Raw genomic sequence first — 26,248 nt, 5'->3', positions numbered from 1 at the left:
AAGATTTATTTAGTTTATATTTTCTTTATTAATAGGTATTAGTTGGTAGCTTGTATCTTATTTAAAACGGTATGAATATGAATGAAGATTGCACGATCCCAATTCTATTTTTCATTCTTAACTTTATTATTTTATTGAGTAATAATATTTTTAGATCTTTTGAACTCTTGAGCAGTAGATTCCGAGAAGTAGGAATAATAAAAATATTTTACTAATTTATCTGTAAAGTAAAAAGTAAAAAGTAAAAAGAAGTCAAATTCACTATTCTGTTCAAAGTAGCTCACGAATGTACATGTGAATTTGCCTGTACTTTCAGCGAGAAGAGAAAATTAAAATAATAATAATAATAATAATAATAATAACAACAAACAAAAACAAATAATTTGGATCTGTGGTTCGAGCAGATCAGATCATCGTCTTCATCCACCTCGCCATTTTAGCAGCTCAAAGGTATTCTTATATCGAATCCTTTTTTCGCTCTTCAATCCTCCTCCTCCTCCCTCTCTATTGCAATACGCTCCATAGTAAGCTTCGTAGATGCATTTCTCTCCTCTTTTTCCTATCTTGTTGTTAGATTGATTCGTAGATGCATTTCTGATTGTAATGGAATTCTGTTTTTGTGATACGTGTTCAATCTTGTGGAGAAATTGAGATCTTATTCTTCTTAGTTCTAAAGTTCATTAGGTAATGTTAATGATTAAAAATCGGTCAATGGAGAAAGGAGTGGACAGTGTAGTTCTTTGTATTTCTTTTCTTTCCAATTCTTTAATCATGTACTCTGCATTAGTTGAGTGGTAGAACTTCCTGTTGCTGATATTAGATGTTATGCTTTCTATCGATGAAATATTCTCTTGTTTTATATCTGATTTTTGTCTGTCTGATAATGAATATAGAGCGCTGATGGTTGCCATCTATGTATTGCAGCTAGCTCTTCAATTGATCTTTAGCTTTCTTGAAGATTGATTGAAAGACACTTCCAGTTCATTTGCCCCTAACTTCGAACTAATGATTCGATGAACTTTACCTGCAGGCTGCAATTTTATAACTATTTGAGCTTGCCTAGTTCATCATGTCTGAGCATATCAAAGAGACTGAACGAGTGGACGGAGATGGACATGTTGGATCTCAAGAATCTACGTCTTCCTCTCGGAAGGAGGTTCGTGACTTCATACATACGCATTTTCGATTTGTAGAAGTTGATAACTAATTTTCTCTACAGGAGGAAGTTATAAAGAAAAAATATGGAGGGATTGTTCCCAAGAAGCCACCACTCATTTCTAAGGTGATTTGTTTCTTGTAAAAAATTATGCATTCTTTCAGTATGATTTTCAATGAGATCCTTGCATTCTTCTATATGGATGTCTAAAGCTTTTGAATCTCATCTTCAGGATCATGAACGTGCTTATTTTGATTCTGCTGATTGGGCATTGGGAAAGGTATTTATATTTTATCGCTCATAACACCATTTTTACTCGATCTCGAAATTGGTTTGCTTAACTTCACCTAGTGGCTAATATATCCTCCATATTTTGGCTAATGGCAGCAAGGAGTTGAGAAGCCTAAAGGACCTTTAGAAGCCCTTCGGCCAAAATTACAGGTTGGTAAATAATGTGCTTATTGATTTTGTCTCAGGTATGCAACCTTTGATATTATTTTAGGGTTGAGATCTTGAACACATGCACCGAACAGAGTGGTTGTATTTCTCAAAATTTAGACTTTGACCTCTTGAATAAAAGATTAGGGCATAACAGTTTTAATTTCAAATTCTTAAATTTCCAAGTTTAGTATCTAGTAGTTATATTAGAATGTCACACTTTTGTTTGGTAACTCTTGCTTGATTTTTTTTCTTGGAGAAATTTAGAATGTTAAAAGTGAAACTTCATTGCCTCCATTCATAAATAATTATAATAGTAGACATGGCTTTAATCCTTGGAAGGATGGTGCTGCCATTACCATATCTGCTACTACTTTTGCTTAAATTCAAGGATAACCTAGGACTTATGTGATTGCTATCTTTTTTCTCTTGCATAGCCAACACAACAGCAAACGCGATACCGGAAGTCTCCTTATGCTCCATCAGACGGCGAAGGTATAGTCACCTATTCAAGCTTTAACTAAAACGATCAATTTCGATAGTTTAAGGTGCCTGAACTTTTAATTGTGTAATAGGAATTGATTGTTTGGTTCTTAGTTTAACCTCTATGTGGCTTGTTAACTATATTATATAAGGATTACACAGCCAGTTGATTTCAAGCTGTATGTTGATGTAAATGTTAAATGCATCTTAGTTAATTACAGAGACAAAATACTATTTTAGGAGCCTATTAGAAAATTTTTAAGGACTAAATAAATTATATTCTAATATGATCGCGGTATATCTATTCACACAGATGGAGGAACTGCTCCAAATGAATTTGCAACTTCGAATGAATGAAGTGTTGCTTGTGCTCGTTGTACCTGTTGTATCGTATCTCACTCCTGTTGAATGCCTGCTTAGGTATGAGCAATTTTCTTTTGTTTTTTAGAATACAATTGCTCGGGTTCGGGGTTCGTTATTGTGCTTACATTAAGAATGTGTATTGTATGGAGGATGATAACTACATTCATCTATTTCATATTTGTCATTGATGACAAATATTATGACTGACCTTAAGTCAAATTCAAGAATGATGTAGTAAATCTTGTGAGATATGTGTATTGTAGACCATATGCCTTCATCTTACCTTTAAAAAAATGTTGTCTTTTCGAGTTACTTTGTAGTATGGATCTAGTCTTTAAACTTTTAAAAAAGGGTTCAAAATTGAATTTCGATGTATATTTTTATTTAGTCTCTATTGGCGACACGTCTATGACGTTGTAAGTATAATAACGCATGAAGGTGAGAATTTTGACCTTTCAATTGAATATGTCCAAGTTAGTTAAACCATGCCTATAAATTTATCATGTTCGTTTCATCGTGTCAATTTAGTTTAGATTGATCCAATAGATTTGCCGTGTAGTTCCTATTTTTTAAATACCTATAAACTAATATGAATTATTTATGGTTGCATATTCTATAATGTAATTCACTATAGATTGACAGAAAAGGGTAAAGTAATGGGCATGGGTTGAAGTATGTAAATGAGCCACAAAATGTAGAATAATTTTATACAAAATACTAAAACATTTAAATTTAAGTTTCTTTTTCCTTTTCTTTAAAAAATTCACAATAAGAAAACTCAAAATGATCGAGAGAGAGAAAAAAAAAACTTATAAAAATATCTAGATAATATCATAAATCTCTAAAATTTTCATAAATAAGAAATCAAATGAAGACAGAGACTAATTAATGTGAGTTTCTATTTTTTTTTTTTTTCTCGTTTCAATAGGTTCTTTGTGTGAATTTTAAGATATTAAATTTAAAAGCCTATTAAGAATTTTTCAAAATTTAAAAACGAAATAAATACAAATTTAAAAGATCATTTACTTAGCAAAGTAATACAACATCAAAATTTAGTTTAAACTCGTCTATTGAATCCTGAAAAAGACATTGGGATCTCAATACCATACTAACATGAAGCTGTAATTCAGACATTTTTACTTTACTCCCCATTGTAATTACATCAGTTCCCTAAGCAGAAGCTAAAAAAAAGCCTCAAAATGGTTCAAAAGTTACGACAAACGAAGTCTCGTGGTTTTCAAGCAGAAAAAAGAAAAAAAAAAAAGAAAGAAAAAGAAAAAACATCGACTCTTTGGGGGCGAACAGTGGTAGGCTCAAACACTACAAATCCATACATTTGCGTAACGTACATAACAGATCCAAGATGACATCGAACACAATCATTTTCTAAGAAACGCCACAGTGGTAACACGAGATCCCACAGATCCTCCAAATGTGAATGTCGGGTACGTACGAACATGACTGAGGTACTGAAATGTAGGCAGTTCTCTTTGTGTTCCATCAGACGACTCGGGTTCTGCTGCGGTACCAACCGTTCTTTGATTAAAGTTCTCAACTTCTTGCATAAGTTCATCTTTTGTACTGTTGCAGGAAGTGATCACCTACAGAAATTACCAGGAGTCGGTTCTAGTTGCATTGCAGTTCACCAAAGGAAGGATGCAATGTCTATGCACTAGCTCTAAGAGAATGAAATAACGAATTTGCCAAAAAATGATGGTAGGGAGTGTTCAGGCAGCTCGCAAGCATTTCATTACTCTCACATGCTCAAATATTTGAATGTTGGAAGACTAATAAAATTACAAAAATTTAAATAGCTGGCCGTAGGTTTCAAACTCAAAAATACTTTTAGTTTGTCATGTGTCCCACGAACACATTAGGATAGCTCATGGTGGTTTAGCATGAAGTACAAATTTCTTTTTCCAGTCAGAGCAGTGGGAGAGGGAAAAGAAAAGCCTTACCAGTAACCCGCCCGACGCCACTAGTTTCGATACAGATTCCCAATACATGATCCTGGAAACAGTAAAAAGGAAACAAAAATTTCCAATTACTTCGACCATTTATCAGTAATATCTATTTATTTTGGAGCATATGCCGCCCATGATCTATGCGAGCGAGCACCGATCCAATGAGAAACAGTCCAGATACAACAGCATTAGAGGATTATACTTGCTTATCGTTACCTTTTAATAGGACCATCTGGGTGCAATCCAATTGCATCTAAAGTTCCTTTATCCACAATGAGTTGAAATTTCCCTTCCAACTTTGTCTCAAGAACATCATCAACCTAAGCCATGCAAAACAATGCAATTAGGATGATGGCATTACATCAGGCATAAACTAAGTTATAAAATATTTCTACATAACAAATAAACGATCTACTGTTTTCTGACTATTCATGAATCACTGTAGTAAAATTTCAACATATATGTCCTTACTAATACCCTTGACATAAGACACGTTCAACAAATAGGAGTAGCACAAGGGATGAGTTGAATAATTCTAAGACGGTTGCTAGCAAACTAGTTTGTAACTTTCCTGCTTGTAAAATTTTCTGCTTCCATTTGCTTTTCGAATCTGCAGATAATCTTATGTTTATGTTTACACTGCTAAAAACTTCAAACTACACCCTACAGTGCTTGATTGAGAAAATTTTAGTAACTCAATTATATAGCTCATAAAGGCATCAAACCAATTAATATAACCAAGGGCATTTAACAACTATAACCATTTATCTAATACGTACTTCATTCATTTTATTTAATGAACTTTCAAAAGTTTCGATTATCATCTCTAAGACTTCAAATCATGTTTGCTACCTATGGTTGACGAAATACAGTTCTAACAATCATTTCTTGATACTTAGATGCAACATAATCTGACAAACAATTGGATGGATTTAAGAAATTAACTAATCATGCCCAATCTGTCTCCCAAATAAAATTTGTCAATATGCATCATCAATTACTGTCCCTTACCTGAGAAAAACAGCCAACAGTAAGTCCATTTAGATCTAATTCTCAAAACTAAGAATTTAAACAACTAAGATTTGAAAACTTAAAACGATCAAATAGACACAAAGATAGATAAGATTTATGGTAAAAAATATAATTTACCCTTCAAAAAATTATTAATCTAATTCGACCCAATAAGGCCACCTAAATCTCAAGATCGACAATAACTACTCACATCATATGTGCCACACAAGTCATATTACAGCCCCAGTAAAAATGTGACAATGTCGTTCACCAAACCTTTTCATTTTCTTAAAATTCCCAAAGTCCAGAAACACCACCAATTTAGTGGGTTGAAGGGAACTATGTTTCAAAGCACATCCAAGAGAGAGGCAAGAAGATCTGAAAAGATTTTGAATAAGTTGGGTAATCAAAATATCTGCGTGGCAAGTCATACCAAAAAGTTAATATTGGAAAAGCCATTTCGCTCTGCAAGACTTCTAGCAAGATCTATCGCCCCTTCACTGTAGTCAGTTCCTGTCAAATTAGAGAATCTGCAAGCAAATGCATGATGACAATCAGTAAGTACTGATGCAATTGTGAGATTGTTCATCCGTTGGTAACTAAAATCTAATATCCTTAATGATTAAATTGAGTTCAAAACTAGAGCCTATCACTTAACAACACTGGATAATTGGGAACCAATAACCTTCTAGTTGAGTGCAAAAGTCTTAATCACCTAGATTAACCCTTAAGTGGCTTGCCACAAATGCTGCACACATACTCTAAGAATCTATCTCGTTCTCCCTGTCGCAAGAGCTCTCTTCTGTTTCTTTCATTCCAAAAGATCCATATATAAAGTTTAACCAAAGTAACTAAACTTCTCCTTCAAGAAAAAGCCCTCCAAGAAAAGCATATGCAGGAAGTCTGGAAGTTATTTAGGTTCAACACCATATGGGTGGTTACCACAAAGGCCTTTCATAATCAGGAAGGCGTTATTCTTTTAGGTTGGAGGTCCTTTTTCTCAATTTGGGCTCCTTTTGTGTTGGCTATTTTTCTAGGCCGTCATTCTATCATATTTCTCCCTGAAATCTTAGTTTCTTATATAAAAAAAACTATATTCTTTTGACAATCTTAGGTTAGTGGATATTTCCCCAGAGTGTACATAACTGGTCAAATATGAAAGGAAGGTCTGTTAATTGGTTGTCATTCTCAACTTTAGAAGATACATGGATTAGAGAGAGTGACATTAGACCACGTTCCTCTTTCATTGAAAGAGGGAAATTCCAAATTGTCATAACTCCTTTGATCAAATGCCAATGTATACTTAAAATAGGGATTAGATCCTTTACAAGAGATGTATAAAGCATCAAACTTTAGATCTCTATGGCCCAATATAATATCTCCATCATTATCAACTAGTGTGCCAATCAATGGCTGCATCTCTTTGAATTTTTCAACCAATGGAGAAAAAAGAGGAGTGAAAAGAAAAGCGCCCTTTTCTTTTGCTCACTTCACTTCAGATTTTTGCCTCCAACGGAGTAGTCAACAAGAGAAAAAGGATCTATCATCAAAAATATATTTCCATATTTAAAAAAGAGATAAAATATCCCAACAATATCCTTTCACCTACTCAATTTATTAACCCAAACTAACACCTATCCAGTTGAAATACGACATAAGATAAAAAGAAAACGCTTCTCTTAAAGGTTAGCAAGAATCAAAAGGCACATCAAAACATACCCCTCCTTAGCAAATTCTTGAAGCAGCAAACCATTTCCCGTCCCAATATCAAGTACACTCCAACCATCCAAGAATTTGAAATCCTGTTCAACATTCTGTGTCTTTGCATTGTCAGCTTGATTGGGAAACTGACCTTGAGAAACATCAGAACACAAACTTTTTGTCCAAGAAGCAACAGTTTCCATAACTTCAGATCCAAACCTGAAGAACGAAAGAAGTATAAAAATAGAAAACTAGATAAATAAAAGTCTAGTCTCTCTCTTATTCTACCCAGCAATCTAAATTAACTTTTTTTTTATCATTAAAGTTTAACTTGTGAATCAAGTTTAACAAACCAAATTGAATTTGCAAAAAAAACATAGTCCTCAAGATGACTTATTGAGAATAATAATCAGGTATAATCATCCTTTGAATCACTAGTAACTAATATCCTGCTCAAAAAGTAAATAGTCCAGGAACAGTTCTTCAATCTCTCAACGGAACTACAGCAGTGCACAGAGAGTACTAAATATAGTACATTGACGAGGAAAGTGGTTAGAGAATATGATCATAGTTGAATAATATAGAAGGCCAAAAAAACATACACAAAAATGAAGTGCAGCGAACTGCTGACTACATCTTTTGTCATAATACCAATGACATAATGATATTACAAGAATAATAGAAAACAAGATACCTTAAGAAATTCTTACTTACCAGACTTCACCAACATGACCATGTTCACGGAAATTTGTCAATTCATCAGCATATTGAGAATCCCAGTAGCTTTGGAGACCTAGCATTGATGACACGGCTTCAGTATCTGCTTCTATTTCATCCTTGTCAGAACTGAAAAATGAAACAAGGTTTATTTAGAATGAAAATATGGCCATTTTTTGAATCTCATTATACCAGGTTAATAATATTATTAATTCTTAATCTGGTCAAGTAGTTAAGAACGAAATACTCTACTCCCCTGTGCATCACAGAGATTCTAAGCAAAATTTTCATAGATATCTATGAGTGATTGGATTTACTCATGTGTACCTTGACTAACCTTATATGATAGCCTTTGATCCTACGAAATTTAGTTACTAAGGAAATTTATAGGATATTAGGTATGACCACCATGGTTTGAACCCACTACCTTTAAGTCATTGGCAACCCACGATGGTCTCTAAGCATGTAGTAATTGTTACACGAGTTACGGGTAAACGTATTGAAACATAGATCTAATCTCTAGGCAAAGAGAAAAGGACACAACTACAACAGTTCTACTGCACTTACAGATTGAAGAGCTAAAGGGAAAAACAATATAAGAGATCCACCCGACGTCTATGGTACTAAGGAAAGAACGGGCAAGAGACTGGAGAAATGAGGATCTACTCGCACCATCAGGAATACAATATAAGCGTAATAGAAAACGTAATCTACATGAATTGCGCCGGAGAACCATATTCATTTATTTCAGAAATCAACGAGAATAACAAGATCATTGAATGCTTTGGGAATCAATCCTAAAGAGAAACCAAAACACCAAATAACCAACTTCCAAACAGAAACAACGTTTCAAACGAACTGCGTTTCAACTATTTTCAGTAAGATTCACACAATTCAAAAGAATTAACCACGTCATACCTGTAATCGGAAGCGGCACGCAAATTCCCAGCAGAAAGAGCCTCAGCAGCGTCGGCATTACGCTGATCATCGTCGAGGGTGCTACCGTACTCGCTCTTGATGGACCAAGAGTCAGCGGCCACTGATCGGTCATCGTCGGAGACCAGGTCGACAGCAGATGGGGCTGCCCGAGCCTGATGCAACAACTCGGCATCTTCCGGCGTCAATCGAATCGCAGCCATGATCGGAAAAATGGAAGAAAAAAAAAATCCTAATAGGAATCTAAGAAGTGAAATTGAATCGGAAGAACCTTGGTTGGTCCGACACGGAGGCGATCACAGCGGACGGTGGATCGATCTGATGATAAGGCGTCAATTTTGGGCTTTTTTTTTTTGCAAATATAATATAATATTAAGGTTGTTTTCTTCTTTGAAATTTTTTTTTTTTGAGATGAGATTAGCTTCAAAGTATTTTTATTTGAAAAATAAATTTCTAAAACTATTTATTAAAATCCTTTTAATTTAGAGAATAATAATAATCAGAATATCATGTGCATGTATTTATTATTATCCCTTATAGTTCATCGTAATTGTTTAATGTACCTTTTTATTTGACATTTTGACTTGTATATCACTTAATTCGGAATTACTTCAACATGATATATTGTAGCTTGTTAATTTTGAATCGCTAAAAAATTCACCAACCCGACCATTAAATTTATAGTTGTACCTTAACTCATTAGCAAACTAAATCCTTATATATATATATATATATATATATATATATATATATATATATATATATATATATAATATACAGTAATTTTTCGAAAGAATTAAATTATACTTTTTTAAATAGTAAACACTTATTTACTTATTTTATTTATCTTGAAATCTTGTCGGCCCAAAATGCTTGGGTCAAGCCTAATAAGCGAAATAGTGCAGGCCCAAAAATTTTGGGTCAAGCCCAATCAACGAAATATTGCAGGGCCAAACGATTGGGTCAAGCCCAATCAGCGAAATCTTGCAGGCCCAAAACGCTTGGGTCAAGCCCAATCAGCGAAAGAGTATAGGCCCAAAACGTTTGGCCCAAGACCAATCAGTGAAATATTGCAGGCCCAAAACTCTTGGGTCAAGCCCAATCAACGAAGTATTGCAGGCCCAAAACGCTTGGGTCAAGCCCAATCAACAACCGCCATGTTCCCTATTCTACAATGCGATGATTCCATTTCCATTTGCTTAAAGAAAAGAAAGAAAAAATTCACTCCTTCAAGCGCCTGTGCATCGCTTCAAACAAGCTGAAAACTGGAAAATATATGGTTTGTATCACTGTTTGTTGAATTAACCAGTCGCGCGCCAGCTCCATTCATCTTCCCGTCCTGTGAAACGGTCAGGCCTGATTCCCACTCTCGCCATTGTAACCTTCATATTCAATTCAAAGCTTAAACCTCTCTGTGATTAACCTCTTATTACATTTTTCTTTGATTTTGCTATTTGGAAACCATTTCGGATTTCTTTCTAGTCTATTTTGATACATTGATGCTAAGTTTTCTCCTCTATAATCATTTTTGTTTTACTGCTCTCAGAAAAAGCTGTGAATGCTGGAATGGCGTTTTGTAGAGCTGCAAAACGTTCCCTTGGATTTGTGATTTCTAATCGGCTGCTGAATAATGCGTGTCGGCATGGATTTTCCAGTTCTACTACTACTAGGGCGTTTGTTGTTAAAGGCGTTCAATATGGAGGTTCAGTTCCTTACACTCAGGATGCTAATTCTGCTCTTAGTTCGAGACTTAGTCTCTTGAGAAGATTTAGTGTCGAAACTCCTGCTGTCTCGGACCAGATGAGTCTCATAAAGCAGCTGAGAGAGAGAACTAGTGCACCTATTAAAGATGTCAAGGCTGCTCTTATTGATTGCAATTGGAATATTGGTAAGGCATCGTAATAGTTTATGAAACTTTCTTTTGCTTTCAGCTTCATTTGCTGATATCTAATGTTGAAATTTAATTACTTGGAGTTACAGAAGCGGCACAGACGGAACTGAGAAAAAGAGGAAAGGTGCTGGCCCTGAAAAAGTCTTCTCGAACTGCCGCTGAAGGCCTACTTGCCTTGGCTCAAAATGAAACCAAAGCTGTTGTTATTGAACTTAATTGCGAGACTGACTTTGTTGCTAGGAACGAGATTTTTCAATACTTGGTAAGTTTTTTCATTTCGCCTTCATTTTTATGCAACATTTCAATTTGAATACGTGTGAATTTCTATGCTTGTAAACAATCGTGTGCAGATTGTACGAACTTGTATAGTTTTTTTTTTTTTCTTCAGGAAGCCTTGTTCTTTTGCTTATAAGCTATCATATAATTTTTATCCCAGGCCCTATCTTTAGCAAGGCAAGCATTGTTGTCCGAAAGCTCATCTCATAACGTTTCTGGGACATTTCCTGTTGGTCTAGCGCAATTGGAGGTAATATGTTTGTCAAAATTATTTCGCTTGAATTTTTGTAACATGAGTGGCATTGATTAGATATCACAGTTTAGGAGCCCTTGAAAAGGTATTTTCCATTGTCTTCTTAGTTTATTAATTTCTCGGTAAATGATAACATTCACATTCAACTCCAGGAGGATCTTTTTTTATAAGAAAGGAAAATTCATTAATCAAAATAAGACGAATTGGGGAGGATCATTAAACTGGAGATGCTCAGTCTACTTAGGTCTCTTTTTTTATGCTCTTGATTGCAATGCTGTGAACTGCTGTAATTTCTAGGACAAGGCCTTGTGTAGATGTGGTATGGAGAGCTGATAGCTATACTCAAAACAATGTCCCCGTCTATTGAGTGCTTAAAACCAGGTGTAAATGGGTATTCTCGTTTCTTATAATTTGGACCGTGCTCCATTGAAAAACTTGGATAATATTCTTATAAGTTTGATTAAAATCAGATGCAAATAGATATCTTTCAGTTTTTATACATTTCTAATTGAATCATAGTTGAATAAACCTTTTTAGAATATCTAATCTACATTTGTAATGTAATTCTTTCCGCTTGTCAGAGAATGAAATTAAATCTTGAACACCCAAAAATTAGTGGAGAAACAACAGCTCTTAATGCAGTTACTGAAGTGGCAGGCATAATGGGAGAGAATATTAAGCTAAGACGAGGTTTTTTGATGTCTGCATCTTCAAGTGGTGTTATTTCTACATACCTCCATACAAGTCCTCAACCAGGTACTTTAACTGTCTTGTCCTGTTTTAGTGATGGAATATATGTTTCCTTGGGTGACTGGCATTCAGGTTTTTCGGCTTTGAAAAACATTAAACATATCTTAAATGGTGCATGTTTTTCCATTTAACACCAATGGCGTTCATTTTATGAATGCTTGGAGTGGCTTCTAGCCTTCTTTTCTTATATAATTTTCTCGAACGTTATGAACCTTGTGCATAGTGTGTGGATGAGGGGGGTGGATCTGATCTAGTGGAGTGAGAGGGGGTGGTTATGCCTGTGGAGCTAGGAGGTCCAGGGATTGGGTGCCTAAGATTACATAAGGAGGCCTTGTTGGCCAAGTGGTTGTGGCAGTTCTTTTACAGAGCCTAGTGGCACTAGGTTATAGTAAGTCAATATGACCAACATTTTTTTAAGTGGGTGATAAGTGGCGGTATTAAAGGTCCTTTTTTGAAACAAGAGACAAACTTTTCATGAAGGAAATGAAAAGAGACTAGTGCTCAAAATACAAACTCTAATGAGGAGTGGAAAAAAAACCATTAAAAAAATGAAGTAAAAAGAAAGGAGTTGCTAAAAGTCAAACGTCCACCTCTAGATAAAGGTGAATCTTTTCCATCTGTTTATCTATTTTTGAATCTTGGCAAGAACAGGCTGCCAAAAAGAGATCTTTTTCGGGTATCCACCAAGAGGAAGGCCAAGATAAAGAAACGACATTGACTCAACCTTACAACTAAGCCTTGTGGCAAACTGAATCAACTTTGATTCTTCCACATTTATTCCACATAAGGGCAGATTTTGCTCAATTAACCTTAGAACACCATTCAAAAAATTATTTATGAATGGAGGTCTCCTTATGGGCATCAGCACTAGGTCTTTTTTGTAATTATGATCTTGGTTTGATTTTGTTGGATTAGAATCCCTTTGTGTAGCTCTTAAGACTTCCTTTTTGTTGAGNTTGCTTTTTTTTTTTCTTTTTTTTTTTTTTTTTTTTTTTTTTTTTTTTTTTTTTTTTTTTTTTTTTTTTTTTTTTTTTTTTTTTTTTTTTTTTTTTTTTTTTTTTTTTTTTGTATGCCGTTATATTTTCTTTAATGTTTCTCAATCAAGGTTTGGTTTCCTAAAAAATAAAAGAAATTGTGCATAATGACAAATTGAGACTTAAGGTGAAAATTTTTCTTTATGTAAATTAAATGACATTCTGCAAATGGGAAAATTAGTATCGACTAAGTTGGGTAAATTTTTTGTCTTAACTTTCATTTTGTGTAATTTTCAGGTTTGGGTCGAATTGCTGGAATTTTATCTCTTGAAGTCGAGGGTGGTAGTTCACAGTCGGATGCTCTTCAACGTGTTGGATCAGAAGTAGCAATGCATATAGTGGCTGCGAAGCCATTGTTCTTGACAAAGGAACTTGTTTCTTCCGAAGCATTAGAGAACGAACGTGAAATTCTCCAGACTCAGGTCTGTGTACTATGTAGAATTTATTAAGTTTTAGTTTATTGCTTGTCCAAGATATTTTCTTTTCCCATCTATTATTTCCTTCCCCACACCCTTTTTCAATTCCAATATTGCATTACATGTCTGTTATCTGTCATTTTTTAAGAACAAAATGCACATTTTTATTGATAAACGAGAAGAAGCAAAAACTGCTCCAAGGATGCAAACTCTCGAAAGAGAAAAAGATATCAGTTGTCTGACATTTGTATTGAATTTGTATTTGGATCAGTTTGGTGATCTATTGTTGCTTCAGAATGGAGCCAGTTGACACACTGAGTGCACACGCACAAAGAAGTCTTGAAATTTTGATCTTGAGGACAGTGAATTGGCACTAAACACAAAAAGACGCGTCAAATTTGTGTCTATTTGTTATGTTTATTTATTTATGAACTCAGACAAGGTGGGACGATGTGGGGTACGCCCACATTGATGGGAACTTAAAATGAATTCATGGGCAGAAAAAATTTACATATTGTACTGAAGAGGATGAATGGTATGGTATAAAATGCCGAGTGGGTAGGCGGTTGTGTGAGTTACATATTTTATTAAATTATAAAATTACCTTTGTGTTAACAGGGTTATGTTGATTTAGTTGTATTTTAAAAAGTTCTAATAGGTCATTGAACTTTTAGGCATGTTTACTTTAGTCTCTACTTCAAAAAGATTCTGGTAAAGACTTTGTTTTTTTGTTAAATGTATGGTGGTGTTTGTGCTATTTTCCTGGACTTATCATTGTTACATTTGTTTTTTTCGCTGATAAATTTTGATGTTGACTAGTTTGTGGTATTTGATCTCTTATTTTAGTCATATCAATTTTTATGATTGTTTAATGTCATATTTATGTAAATGGATCATATGTCAGGCTGAAACTTCTGGCAAGTCTGGAATGGCCCTAGAAAAAATGGTTGAAGGTCGGTTACGGAAGTACATGGAAGAAGTTGTTCTTATGGAGCAAAAGTTTATTGTCGATGATAGTATTAATATAAAGGTGAGGTGCCAATCATATTCTCAATTTATATTTTCTCAGGAATCAATCTATACACTGATAATATTGAAAATTAATCATCAACCCAAATAAAAAGAGGGTCTGCAAGTGTATTGCCAGTGAATGGCGAGAGTGTGTTTTTGGTTTATTAAATTGAATTTTGATGCTTTTGTTTAAGATTTCAAATTTGTGCCTTTTTGCGTGTTCTTTTAAATATTGGTTATATTGGTACATTTAATGTCCAAGCATAATGCCATATTAGTTAATTTATAGATTTTGAGGTTATTCCCATTTTATTTTGTGCTAACTGCCATGGATTACTAAAAGAGTAAGATGTAAATTAGATATTCTGAAGTTATTGGTTAGCACAGATACTTTAGTCTAGCTAGCGTGTCTGTATCCAACACTTGCAAACTCCGACATTTATTAGACACATATCTGACACTTGTTAGCACAATAGTTGTACAAAGTCAGTATAGGTTCACCATTTGTTAGACACATCTGAACACTTGTTAAGTACATAAATAGACATGAAATGGTAAATTTTGAGAGTGAAATACTTCAAACTCATATTTCTAAGCATGTAAATGCATAAACTTGTAGACTTTGAATCTTCTTGTATAAATATAATATATATTTTAATAAACATGTCCTTTTCATGTCCATGTCCTAGATTTTTAAAAAATGACATTTCATAGTGTCTATGTCATGCCGTATCTGTGTCTCATGTCTGTATTTGTACTTCTTAGTATGTCTGGAAACCTTTTATTAATGTTCAAGAGAAGAAAAATTATATCCAGATGAATATGAGCCAATTGTAGTTTTCTATCTTCTATTTGGGTGTGCATTCACTCGTCGACTGGCTATGCTTTACTAGGAATAACTTGCGAGATCTAAATTTATTGTTTGAGGGCAACTGAAGAACATAAACATTTACCTAATGAAAATTAACACAGTAGTTCCAATTTTATTGGAAAGGTCCTAGAGGGCTAAATTTATACACACACGACCATTACTCTATGTCAGACCCTTACCATTTTTTTCTCTGAAAATCATGACGGATTTGATGATGGGCTCATAAGGTAGGATTCGAAACAGGAAAGATAAAGGAGGAACATTTAAGCGATTAATTATCAAATAATAATGGCAAGGAGTCCACTTTGAACAAAGATCTCAGAAGCTGCAAATTCATTGTAAATGTGTATGAACATTAGTAAATTTTAAATTGTATATTACCTATTTCTTCCAAGAATGGATTATTACGTATCATGCATGCTATATATATTTATATTTGTCATGGAACTCCTGTGCTTCTTAGATCTCCAGTTTAAGTTAAAAAAATATGTTGGAACTATTTTTCAGACATTGTTGGATAACCTGTCCAAGGAAGTGGGTTCGCCAGTGAAGATTGGTAACTTTCTAAGAGTGGGAGTCGGGGAAGGAATTGAAAGGTACGCTACTCATATATGTCATAGTGGTTTTATGATGTATCATTCTTTCTGAATGGAAGAATTTCACTGACCAGTTACGCCTCTCTTCATTTCTTCATTTGCTTAAAGATTCCTAGTCCAGTTTGACGTGTCATACTTGTCATTTATTATTAGTAACATCTGAGGTCTTGGGAACTTCGCTGAAATAAGAAATTCAAACCCAAAGTTGGAAGGTAACAAAATGACTTCCTAGTTGGCTATGCCGAGACTGTGATTGCAAAAGACCTAATCTATAGATTATCAAATTTAGATTACAAAAGTAGCTCCTGAACTCTATTCGAAGTCTTTATTTAATGTAGAGTTTTAATCAATGTTTTCAAATGCTAAACGTGGGCTCAAGGCTTTTTTTTTTTTTTTTTTTTTTTTTCCCCTTTAAGGAACCAGGGGAGCTGAAGCCTCAATTGAGTTTAAAAAAAAACATAAAATGATGAAGTTATGCATTATAAAACATAATAACTATATAAAGGTACAACAGGGAAAAAAATCTGTTAAAACTCAGCATTGTTATAACAAAATCAACTTTTTTAAATTTTGTCTTTAACCTTTGTGGTAATAGTCTAAGTTACCTAACTCATAGTATGTTAGAAAATCAAGATGATATTTATAAATCTGTATCTTGGTATAAATTGCTTAACCACTTCTCTTCCTATAGTTATGCTTCTCTATTAGCGGATTGGAAAAATCTCTTGTAATATTTCTGAAGAATAGAGAACAAATGAATATTATTCTATTTCAAGGTGTAGAGGCTCCAATCCTCTGTTTATTTCATGGCGGCATAAGTCTCCTATGATCATAAGAAGACGTATCACTCAAATGTAAAAAACCGCTCCTAATACATAAGAGCATATCCCTCAAAGCCTTTAAAACATTGGTTTCAAGCCAATGTTTTTAAAGAATTTCCACGACACTGATATGTTAAGAGATCTTCTCTCTTTTTAAATGATTTATAAATTGATGAATTTCTTTTGGGATACTGTCAGGACCTGATGGGTCTAATTTTTACTATTTTCACTGTAAATTGCAGGCTGGATACATCAGATTCATCTGAACCTGTGGCTCAGGCTGCATAAATATAGGTAAGGCTTTTGCAGGGATGGTATAGTGTTGATCTAAAGCTGCTCTTTATAATCGTAGTCTAAATTGTCCTTTTGGCTCCTCGGACTTCACTGACCAAGCATCTTAATATAGTTCCTTATCGGTGTTCTTTTAGGAGTAAAATTTTCTTTTGCTGGGTTTAATCTAGATATTAAGCGAGATAATTGTAATACTCACTAATTGACTCACATAAGACTATTTACCACATTTGTAGTTAGGGGGAGTGGAACAGTAATTATTGATATACATCATCGATCGTTCTAGATATTTACCAAGACAATTGCAATAATCACTAATTGATGCACATTTCATATTTTTCACACCTGTTATTAATTTTTTAGACCATCACATTTGTAATATTGGGTTTCTGCATTTTGCATAGGTCTGTTACTAGCTCTCCTATTTCTCAGCATCTCAAGGCTCATTTCCTACCAAAATTGTTCTTGGTAGTTAAGTTCCACTGCATTCTCAGTGCAGAAATTTTCAGGTGCAAGCATTACAAGGATTGTATCTATTGAGCCAGAAGACTTTCTGGTAACAACCTGTCTGCATTTTTGTTTATCGCTCGTGTCTGATTATTCGATTGACCGACCAATAAATTTTGATATCTGAGTCAGTTAAGAATTTATGTTACTTCACACAAATTGTGCCTCTGAAATTTGTATCCCAGAGTTAGATGAAGATAAGGAAATAGATCTTGGGAGTCCTGTTACTATTGATTGTATGATTAATTTGTGCTTTTGAAATGTTAGAGATTTTGATGATGCCAGTGAATTCCATGATTCATCTTTCTTTGAATTTTTCATTCAGTTGTCTTCTAGAAACTATGTATTAGCTCATTTGGGGGAAGGATTTGAATTTTATGGTACTCAAAAGTTCCTCTTTTTTCAAACACCTTCATTCTTAAATCTTGGCTAAGGTTTGAGATTAATGTGTTTAATTAGTTAATCTCAGCTGAGTCAATTGTAATAATCTTTTTTTTTTTAATTTTGTGTTTTATAGGATTTTTTAATTAAAAAAATATCTAACAATTAATTCAACACAACATATATCATTTATGAAATTAAAATTTGTCTAAGAGATCGATTTTAAAAAATTACTAGAATCAAAATTAAAATTTTCAAAAACCTATTTAACATCATTAAAAGAATCTCATACAGCTGAAAACTAACTATAACTTCGGAAAGAGTATGCATCACTAGATATCATTATTGAAAATGTTTTCAAATTGAAAATGGACATGCTAACAGTCAACTCTATATCCAGACTATGGAGGGGAAGAAGACTAAACGACCGAAATTTAAGTAGTGTTTTAAAATTTTGAAAGGGAGTCTGATAGGAAAAACTCAAAAAATACATCTGTTGGTTCAATTATGTCTATTTTCAATTCCAATAAACTGTTCAATCAAGTATACAGAAATGTCTTCAACTCAGAAATGTCTTCAACTCAGGCAAGCAACCATGCTGCACCTGATGTAAGATCAACTACAAGCGGCAAACAGAAGAAGCTATACAGAATCATATCATTTGTGTACTAACATGCAAAGCTTCAATGGGATCAGATCCCGCCCTTCACCAACGGGAGGCAGAGGGTTGCAAAATTAAACAATACACCACCTCTGCAACTACATCCAAAATCTTCCGGAGAAAAAACGATTGAACTATATTGATACAGTGTCCCATCTTTCTCAGCCTTTTCATTTACTAATTTCATTTAGTTGCCTAAAATGTTGTGTTAATCTTTCTTCAAGGCCTTCATAATGGAGCCTCGCACGGCGACTATTGCAAAGTATGACAAGATTGTAGTAGTAATGCCTCCAAGTAAGACAAAACGATCGTAAGCAGTAGCTTGGACAGTATACGTTCGGAGTCCTATGGTGTTCCAGTTGCTCTCTGTCCAAACAGGATCGACGGCGCCCATTGGGTCCGATGAATTTGGAGGAAGCACATTCCAAGATCCAGATTCGAACATCAATCGTGTTGAGTATGCTGGAACGTACCTGTTGCAAATAACTAAAGATATTTAACAAAGAAAGGCAGTACAACTAATCAAACTTTTAAATATTGTTATCAAACTTGCATAGTAGTTACATATTGAACCTGTTTTTTACTCCCCCCCCAAAAAAAGTAAAAATAAAACAATTTAGAGCATGGACAACTAATCAAATAATCTGTAATGTAGACGTTCCAGACTTCCCATTCGTAGTCAGACATCAATTTAGTCAAGTCGAATCAACCCACTTACAACCTCTATACTACAAAAAATTATTCAAGGTAGCTTGCAGTTTTGAACCATGGAATGTATGAGAGACTGCAAAACTACCTCAAATTAGTAAGATTTTTAAATCCACGAATTATTAAGAGACAGCCACATTGTGTCAGCTTCAATAAATAACTTTTTCCTACCTTACAGGCTTCAACATACTCTCTAGGACAATCCTTCCTCAAGGCCTCCTGCAGTTTTAAATATTCTCTAAGTTATCTTAATTTAAGTTTTTTTTGTTTTGTTTTGTTTTGTTTTAGTTTTGATGCAATGACTGAGTATGCCATGTGTCCACCAATGCACCATTCTAAATCAGTTGTGTCTAGCTATAAATATGGTGGTACCTGGTAGTTGATACAACACAAGTTCCCTTTCCAGTCTCCGCTCCAATGCACACCTCACTTTTGTCATCACAGTTCTGTGAACAGACAGAGCTAGTATTCTCTTTAGGTATGGATGTTCTGTCAGCTAAAAAGTTCCAAACAAATCTTGAAACATCGTGAACATAACCAGGATAAGGAGTAGAGGATGGTTCATCAAGGATAACACCAACATAATGGTTTGGACAGACATTGATCGGAGAAATATATCTCTTCACCAACTCACAAGAGAGGCCAGGGTCACAGTTCAGGAGACATCCTATAATCTCTTCAACCAACGAGGTGTTCAATTTGATAGCATTCAGGGCAGAACTACTCAATTCCTTTTTGTTGGTTGCAAGAATGTAAAGAGTTCGGGCAACAAGTAAAGCAGCTGCTTCAATAGCTGATGAGTTTATATTATCTGGATTGAAAAATAATATGAATAGTAAGAAAAAATAGGACCAGCTATACAACAATCGTCAATGAGCGACAAAATGGGAAAGGAAGGAAAGAAAAGAATGCAACTTACGTAAATCGTCCAGGTGACTCTGGTAAAATTGATTGGTAAAGCTAGTATCAAAGTCTTCTAATACCACCCCAGAGACCTGCGAGTTCTGTACGGACCAAAATAAACTTGTCAACTTATCTATCTCTTGGTGTACACGGTCTAATATCTTTACTTCATATAGCTATGCTTCCCTTTCGACCAATTGGAGAAGTGGTACGTAATCATCATGGATTATTATCCTTTTTATAAATTTTATACATCAATGAAATTGTTTCGCAAAACTCTAGTCTCAAACCTTGAATTGTGTGCCATCAATAAAAAAATCAGCAGGTTTGAACAATAGAGAGCAAGAAAATAGTAGCATCAAGTATGTTATTGATAAATACCTTTGCTAGAAATGCCATCAACGAAGATGGTGGTATCCCTGGATTTGTAGTACTAGCTGGTGAGACTTTTATGTTCTCAAATGGAAGCGACTCTTGAGCAAGCTTCAAGGCGTTCCATGTCTCATTCTTGGAAGATGAAACCTACAGGAGCAATATCTTGCTAAAATAATAGGTTGAAATAAAATCTTTTATTGAACATGACTATGTTATTCCGTGCATAATAAAATACTAGCAGAATAGCTAATGACATTACTAGGGCACCATATCGAACTAGTATATCAAAATAGATCAAGTATCTATGAAGAAAAATAATGGTAGCAGACTCTCGAGAGGTTGGATAAACAGTTTATCAATTTAGAACACAATTAAGAAGCAGTTAAGTAGTAACTGTCTGCATTTTTTACCTAATCAACCAGACAACACAGATGAGGGGGAAAAGAATCAAACACCATATTTTTCATTGAATCTAAGATGGCCTTTCCTGGCCATCACAGGCAAAATGAAAATTGGGTTTCATTGGGCAAATGACAGCCAACCATTTTGCGTTTCCTATTAAGTATCAATGTATTGATCACCATTTTGAGAGATTGGGAGGAGAAGCCTAATATCGCCTTTCTTCGTGCGTTCCTCTTGTTTTTGGTAATGAAATCCGTGTGTTCAGCAATTCTATAAAATTTTCCTTCTGCACTTTAGAACCAACCAATGCTGCTTGCAATAATCACTAGGTAAGTTGAACAAGCTATCCTTTTAAAGGGTTTAAGAATGTCATAAAGATTCTCAAATTCCATAAAAGCTGCTGTTTTGTTTTTCGAATTATTTTCTCAATATTTTAGATATTATATTAACCTTACAAACTTCTCACTCAAACATTAGAAAACACTTACGACAGTAATTTTAAGGAAATCAAAATATTTCTGCAATTCTCCACGTTCAACTATCCCCTCAAAAGGCCTAACATACAGTACAAGATTTTAAATGTTGCAGCAACATTTAAGATGTGTATGTTAGGTATCTAACACAAAATAACCTTAAATACACAGAAAACATACAACACAAGCAAATGGAAGCAATCAACACCGTTCAATTAATATTTCTTCAATGATCAATGGGTTATTTCAACCAAAGATATTGCAATCAACTAGGGAAAACAAGCAATTCAATACCCAAACACTCCAGTTAATCGAAAGAGAAGGAAATCTCTCCTAAGACATAATGTCCAATTCAACATAACAGCCACAAGCAACACAAGCCCTACAAAAACCTTACCCACACTGACTGTACACAAACGCACAATCCTCATGGTTCCCACCCTAACAGAAAAATCATTCTATTCCCTTTTTACCCTAGCTTTGGTAAGTATGCGTGATAGGATGTCTGACAGTATAGAGAAACCTTACAATAATAATAATAATAAAACAGTTTAGAGGAAAAAAGCCATTACCTCTGTCATGTGAGCGAAGAAGTTTCCAAATCCATCATTGGATTTCTTTCCAACAGAGCCAATTTCGAAAACCTAAATTGAAAAAGTAAAAGCACAGTAAGTTCAACTTTTTATCATTAACTTAAATAAAATGGATCTGAAGTATCAAAAAGAAAAGAAAGAACAACCAGATAAATGCAGCTCTAGCAAAAATATGTCACTTTTCATACATCATGACAAATCTGTATCATGTTATTCAAAGGGCATGTCATGCTTTACCACTTCAAATATGACTGCATGAAGACTGCATGACTCAACCAGGAGTCTGTGTAGCATCACTTTCCTTGCCTCATATGAGGGGAAAATTTATTGCCGATGTATTTCACTCACCCACATGCAATTGCCAATTTACATAAATTATCCCGGCAACAAGCCACCATCAATAGGTAGGGTTTCAGATGCTTGAAAACCATGCACTTCTTGAATTTTCTTTGTTCAAGATAAGTAGACGCATTTTCAATTTCCTATTCTTGCACTGGTTTAGACCAAGAATATATTTATCTTCTCGATGGAAAGAACAAATTAAGCAAATAAAATTTTGAAAATAAAGAGAAAAGCTTCAAAGATCAATATCCACCCACCAAAAACATAAAGAGCTGTACACATATTAAACCAACTGTTTTAGTATTTTTCTGATGATTCCTTACATCCATTATGTATTTCTCCAATGGTAACGCACTAGGAAGCCACTCAAACAAGAAAAGTAGAAAACGTATATTTTTCTTTAGAGAGTGACTATAATTCTACATTGAAAAGAGTACAAGAAAACTAAAATTCAGAGCACTAATTTACAAGTTCAGAAATATACCGTATCGATCAATGTATTGTTAAGGCCACTGACAGAATCGGACTGTAAATCAAGTTCAAGCAAAAATCTCCTACTACCAAGGTAGCCCCAAGACTCTCCAGTGAAGACAACAAAAACAAGCTGGATATTCACAAATAACTATTAGCAACTGAATAATGAGAAAAGGCAAAGGATACAAACTAGACTTAAAGCACCATGATCTATGTATTCAATCAGAATGAAGCCAAAGAATGGATACAAATTATAGACCATCTGCATATGAGCTTGGGATGATTATATCCCAGGCATCATCATCAAACCTCCAATACATTTCATAAATGCTAAAACATATATATAAAAAATGATACATAAGCATATAAATTTGGGCATCTTAGGGATAGAACCACTCAACTAAGTGTGTAAAATAAAACAAAAAGGACCAACAACAATAACTACTACCGGCGGGCTTGATTCTCTGTAATTCTAAAACCAAAAATATATTTCTTTTGAAACAAATATGAAAATCTTTAATGGAAATAATAATAAAAAGAGACTAATGCTCAAAAGTTACAAAACTCGAAGGAGAAATGAAAAGAAATAACTAAGAAATATATAAACAACAATCCAATTAATACTAAATCCTCTCCAACAAATAGCATAAAATAATTATCCAATTAAAACATAAAAAATGGCCAAGAATGCTGGGTTTGAGAAAAAGGGACTGACGGAGGAAGCGATCCAACAACTAAGAACCATCTTTTCTGCACACTAATCTAAAGTCAAATTCCGAAAATGAGAGAAGAGATTTGACAACTGAAAACCAACTAAAATATGCTCAACAGCACAAAACTCTAAACCAGCAAAATAAACATTCTCGTAATCTTCCAAAAGGGCTCCATAAAAACAATCAGCAACCTTTGAACTCCAAAACGAATAAATAAATAAAAAATAAAAACAATCTTCAAGACAACACGAAAAAGAACACCCCCTAAACCTCTGGATTACCAAGAAGTAATTCTCATTGCAGAACAATCAAAACGGATGAGTGAAACACAACTATAGATCTTAATTTGTGGTGACTAAGGAGTGATTTCTTACACTTGTAGTTCACAAACCTCGATTAAGGAATAGAATTTGGGAGGAATTAAAGGATACTTTGTTAATGATGTTGTTGATTGTAAAACTTTAACTAAATTTCTTTTATCAACAACAGAAAAAGAAAAAATAGGGCTTTCAAAGGCTTCTACAAAAGAGTCCAGGACAGAAAATTCATCGATATCTAATATCAACTAAATGTGGTTCAACTCGCTCACTGCTCATACTAACATCAGATAGTTCATCATGTTCGATATCATGAACAACTAGAGAGGAGATAGGGTCCCTAACCGGAAGAGCTAATGATCCCATTTTCTTTTCATCATGGTAATGAATTGCCTCAATCGCATATTGACAAAAGCATAATACGAAGGGCAGATAAAATGTTTTCAGATTGGTAATGAAGGCTTAAGCATCAACCACCTTCAGTTCACGGACAATACAATCCTCTTTTCTGAATTGGAAGATATCTCTTCCATAAAAGACATGATCAAGACGGTAAAAACCTTCAAAAAATTCTCATGGACAAAATATCAATCTCCAAAAAACAGAAATCATGGGCATCAATATTAGCACAGAGCACAGAGATTATTGAAGAAAGTGCTAGCATATAACCGAAGGAAGAATGACCAAATATGTACCTAGGATTACCTCTAAAAGGAAACCACAATTTTTTTCCCTTCTGGAAGACTATTATTGAAAAAATAGAAAGAAGGCTATCAACATGGTCATCATGTTATACTTCAAAAGGCGGAAGACTCACCCTAATACAAGCCCCATTATCCAACCTCCCCACTTACTACGTCTCTATTTGAAATGCCACAAAAAGTGGTTTTAGATATAGAAAGATAATTCAGAAACTACTTGTAGAAAGATGGCACACACCTTGTTCGATGAAATATTATAAACCTCCCAACAAAAAAGGGAGGCCTCGGTCTTTTCTTGATAAAGAAGAAGAACAAAGCTCTCCTCGCCAAATGTATATGAAGATATCATCACGAAGAAAAGGCGGTGTGGAGAAATCTTATAAAGGCTAAATATACTCCAACATCAAACAAAAATCAACCCCTCCATCATCTGCAAAAGGGCCTTGAAAGTACATAAAGAAACATCAAACCCTCATCACCAACCAAATTCACCATAGGGTGGGTGATGGAGGGAGCACATCATTCTGGACCGACCCATGGATTGAAAACACCACGCTTCTCTACAAAATCCTTGATGGGTGTGGTGTTTTCAATCCATAGGAAGGTCCAAAATGATGTGCTTCCTCCATCACCTACCCTACGACAAGTTCGGTTGGTGATGAGGTTTTGATGTTTCTTTATGTACTTCCAAGGCTCTTTTGCAGAAGAGGGAGGGGATTGATTATTGTTTGATGTTAGGAGTATATTTAGCCTTTATAAGATTTCTCCACAACGCCTTTTCTTCGTGATGATATCTTCATATACATTTGGCGAGGAGGGCTTTGTTCTTCTTCTTTATCGAGAAAAGACCGATGCCTCCCTTTTCTGTTGGGAGATTTATAATATTCCATCGAACAAGGTGTGCGTCTTCTTTCTAAAAGTAGTTTCTGAATAATCTTTCTATATCTGAAACCACTTTTTGTAGCATTTCAAATAGAGACATGTAGTAAGTGGGGAGGTTGGATAATGTGGCTTGTATTAGGGTGAGTCTTCCGCCTTTTGAAGTATAACATGATGACCATGTTGATAGCCTTCTTTCTATTTTTTCAATAATAGTCTTCTAGAAGGAAAAAAAATTGTGGTTTCCTTTTAGAGGTAATCCTAGGTACATATTCGGTCATTCTCCCTTTTTACGGTTATATGCTAGCACTTTCTTCAAAAATCTCTGTGCTAATATTGATGCCCATGATCTCTAGTCTTTTGAGATTGATATTTTGTCCATGAGAATCCTTCAAAGGTTTTTACTGTCTTGATCATGTCTTTTATGGAAGAGATATCTTCCAATTTTCAGAAAAGAGGATTGTATCGTCCGCAAACTGAAGGTGGTTGATGCTTAAGCCTTCGTTACCAATCTGAAAACCTTTTATCTACCCTTCGTATTTTGCTTTTGTCAGTATGCGACTGAAGTAGTCCATTACCATGATGAAAAGAAAATGGGATAGTGGATCCCCTTGTCGAAGACCCCGTGTGGCATAATCTTCCGTCTCGATCTTCCATTGATGATGATGAAGTTTGTGGATGAGATGCATCCTTTTATCCACCTTCGCCATTTTGAGCCAAATCCTTTTGTCACAAGAATGTTTTCAAGAAAAGTCCAATCAACCTTGTCGAAGGCCTTTTCCATGTCAAGTTTGATGACTAGACCTTTTTGTTTCTTTTTTTTTTTTTTTTTTTTTTTTT

At 34.5% G+C, this 26,248-nt stretch overlaps 4 protein-coding genes across 5 annotated transcripts in view; 2 read left to right on the top strand and 2 right to left on the bottom strand.

The window, feature by feature from the left end:
• Nucleotides 1–363: 363 nt before the first annotated feature.
• Nucleotides 364–2,752, top strand: LOC111493254. 2 transcript variants are annotated; one of them, XM_023142901.1, is made up of 7 exons: nt 364–450; nt 1,031–1,156; nt 1,220–1,282; nt 1,389–1,436; nt 1,544–1,597; nt 2,032–2,089; nt 2,391–2,752. In XM_023142901.1, exons 2-7 carry the CDS (start codon nt 1,070–1,072, stop codon nt 2,432–2,434), a joined length of 354 nt encoding a protein of 117 aa, XP_022998669.1. In that variant the 5' UTR covers nt 364–450; nt 1,031–1,069; the 3' UTR covers nt 2,435–2,752. The 2 variants fall into 2 exon arrangements, with proteins under 2 accessions (XP_022998669.1, XP_022998670.1); XM_023142902.1 differs by having other exon boundaries at nt 431–524.
• A 772-nt stretch (nt 2,753–3,524) lies between these two features.
• LOC111492750 (EEF1A lysine methyltransferase 2-like) lies at nt 3,525–9,117 on the bottom strand. The gene is made up of 7 exons (XM_023142187.1): nt 8,752–9,117; nt 7,831–7,962; nt 7,135–7,335; nt 5,849–5,945; nt 4,621–4,724; nt 4,399–4,450; nt 3,525–4,041 (listed from the first exon to the last, which is right to left on the bottom strand). Exons 1-7 carry the CDS (start codon nt 8,970–8,972, stop codon nt 3,820–3,822), a joined length of 1,029 nt encoding a protein of 342 aa, XP_022997955.1. The 5' UTR covers nt 8,973–9,117; the 3' UTR covers nt 3,525–3,819.
• An 859-nt stretch (nt 9,118–9,976) lies between these two features.
• Nucleotides 9,977–17,806, top strand: LOC111492749 (elongation factor Ts, mitochondrial-like). The gene is made up of 10 exons (XM_023142186.1): nt 9,977–10,118; nt 10,316–10,657; nt 10,750–10,922; nt 11,097–11,186; nt 11,771–11,945; nt 13,211–13,395; nt 14,294–14,419; nt 15,779–15,867; nt 16,931–16,982; nt 17,384–17,806. The coding sequence occupies exons 2-9, from the start codon at nt 10,336–10,338 to the stop codon at nt 16,974–16,976; spliced, it is 1,206 nt and encodes a 401-aa protein (XP_022997954.1). The 5' UTR covers nt 9,977–10,118; nt 10,316–10,335; the 3' UTR covers nt 16,977–16,982; nt 17,384–17,806.
• Nucleotides 17,807–18,363: 557 nt separating this feature from the next.
• Nucleotides 18,364–26,248, bottom strand: part of LOC111492619 (nicastrin) — a 13,579-nt gene continuing 5,694 nt past the window's right edge. Inside the window, exons 11-16 of the mRNA XM_023141989.1 lie at nt 22,809–22,928; nt 21,962–22,033; nt 20,521–20,661; nt 20,156–20,240; nt 19,609–20,047; nt 18,364–19,001 (exon numbers count right to left, since the gene is read on the bottom strand). Of these exons, the coding sequence (XP_022997757.1) occupies nt 18,737–19,001; nt 19,609–20,047; nt 20,156–20,240; nt 20,521–20,661; nt 21,962–22,033; nt 22,809–22,928 (1,122 nt within the window). The 3' untranslated portion in view covers nt 18,364–18,736. The remainder of the gene's footprint in view (nt 19,002–19,608; nt 20,048–20,155; nt 20,241–20,520; nt 20,662–21,961; nt 22,034–22,808; nt 22,929–26,248) is intronic.

This window comes from Cucurbita maxima, unplaced genomic scaffold (assembly GCF_002738345.1).
Source record: "Cucurbita maxima cultivar Rimu unplaced genomic scaffold, Cmax_1.0 Cma_Scf00018, whole genome shotgun sequence".
NCBI classification, from domain to species: Eukaryota; Viridiplantae; Streptophyta; class Magnoliopsida; order Cucurbitales; family Cucurbitaceae; genus Cucurbita; species Cucurbita maxima.
This window is presented reverse-complemented; position numbering and strand designations above follow the sequence as displayed.

Excerpts from the sequence above, each read along its gene's own strand:
- LOC111492750 (XM_023142187.1), bottom strand. The coding sequence starts at position 8,972 with ATGGCTGCGATTCGATTGACGCCGGAAGATGCCGAGTTGTTGCATCAG. Across the intron at positions 7,336-7,830 it reads GGTCATGTTGGTGAAGTCTG|GTTTGGATCTGAAGTTATGG; the intron begins GTAAGTAAGAAT and ends TTCGTTCTTCAG. Across the intron at positions 4,042-4,398 it reads TGGCGTCGGGCGGGTTACTG|GTGATCACTTCCTGCAACAG; the intron begins GTAAGGCTTTTC and ends TAATTTCTGTAG.
- LOC111493254 (XM_023142901.1), top strand. The coding sequence starts at position 1,070 with ATGTCTGAGCATATCAAAGAGACTGAACGAGTGGACGGAGATGGACAT. Across the intron at positions 1,157-1,219 it reads CGTCTTCCTCTCGGAAGGAG|GAGGAAGTTATAAAGAAAAA; the intron begins GTTCGTGACTTC and ends TTTTCTCTACAG. Across the intron at positions 2,090-2,390 it reads TGCTCCATCAGACGGCGAAG|ATGGAGGAACTGCTCCAAAT; the intron begins GTATAGTCACCT and ends CTATTCACACAG.
- LOC111492749 (XM_023142186.1), top strand. The coding sequence starts at position 10,336 with ATGGCGTTTTGTAGAGCTGCAAAACGTTCCCTTGGATTTGTGATTTCT. Across the intron at positions 11,946-13,210 it reads CCATACAAGTCCTCAACCAG|GTTTGGGTCGAATTGCTGGA; the intron begins GTACTTTAACTG and ends TGTAATTTTCAG. Across the intron at positions 14,420-15,778 it reads ATGATAGTATTAATATAAAG|ACATTGTTGGATAACCTGTC; the intron begins GTGAGGTGCCAA and ends ACTATTTTTCAG.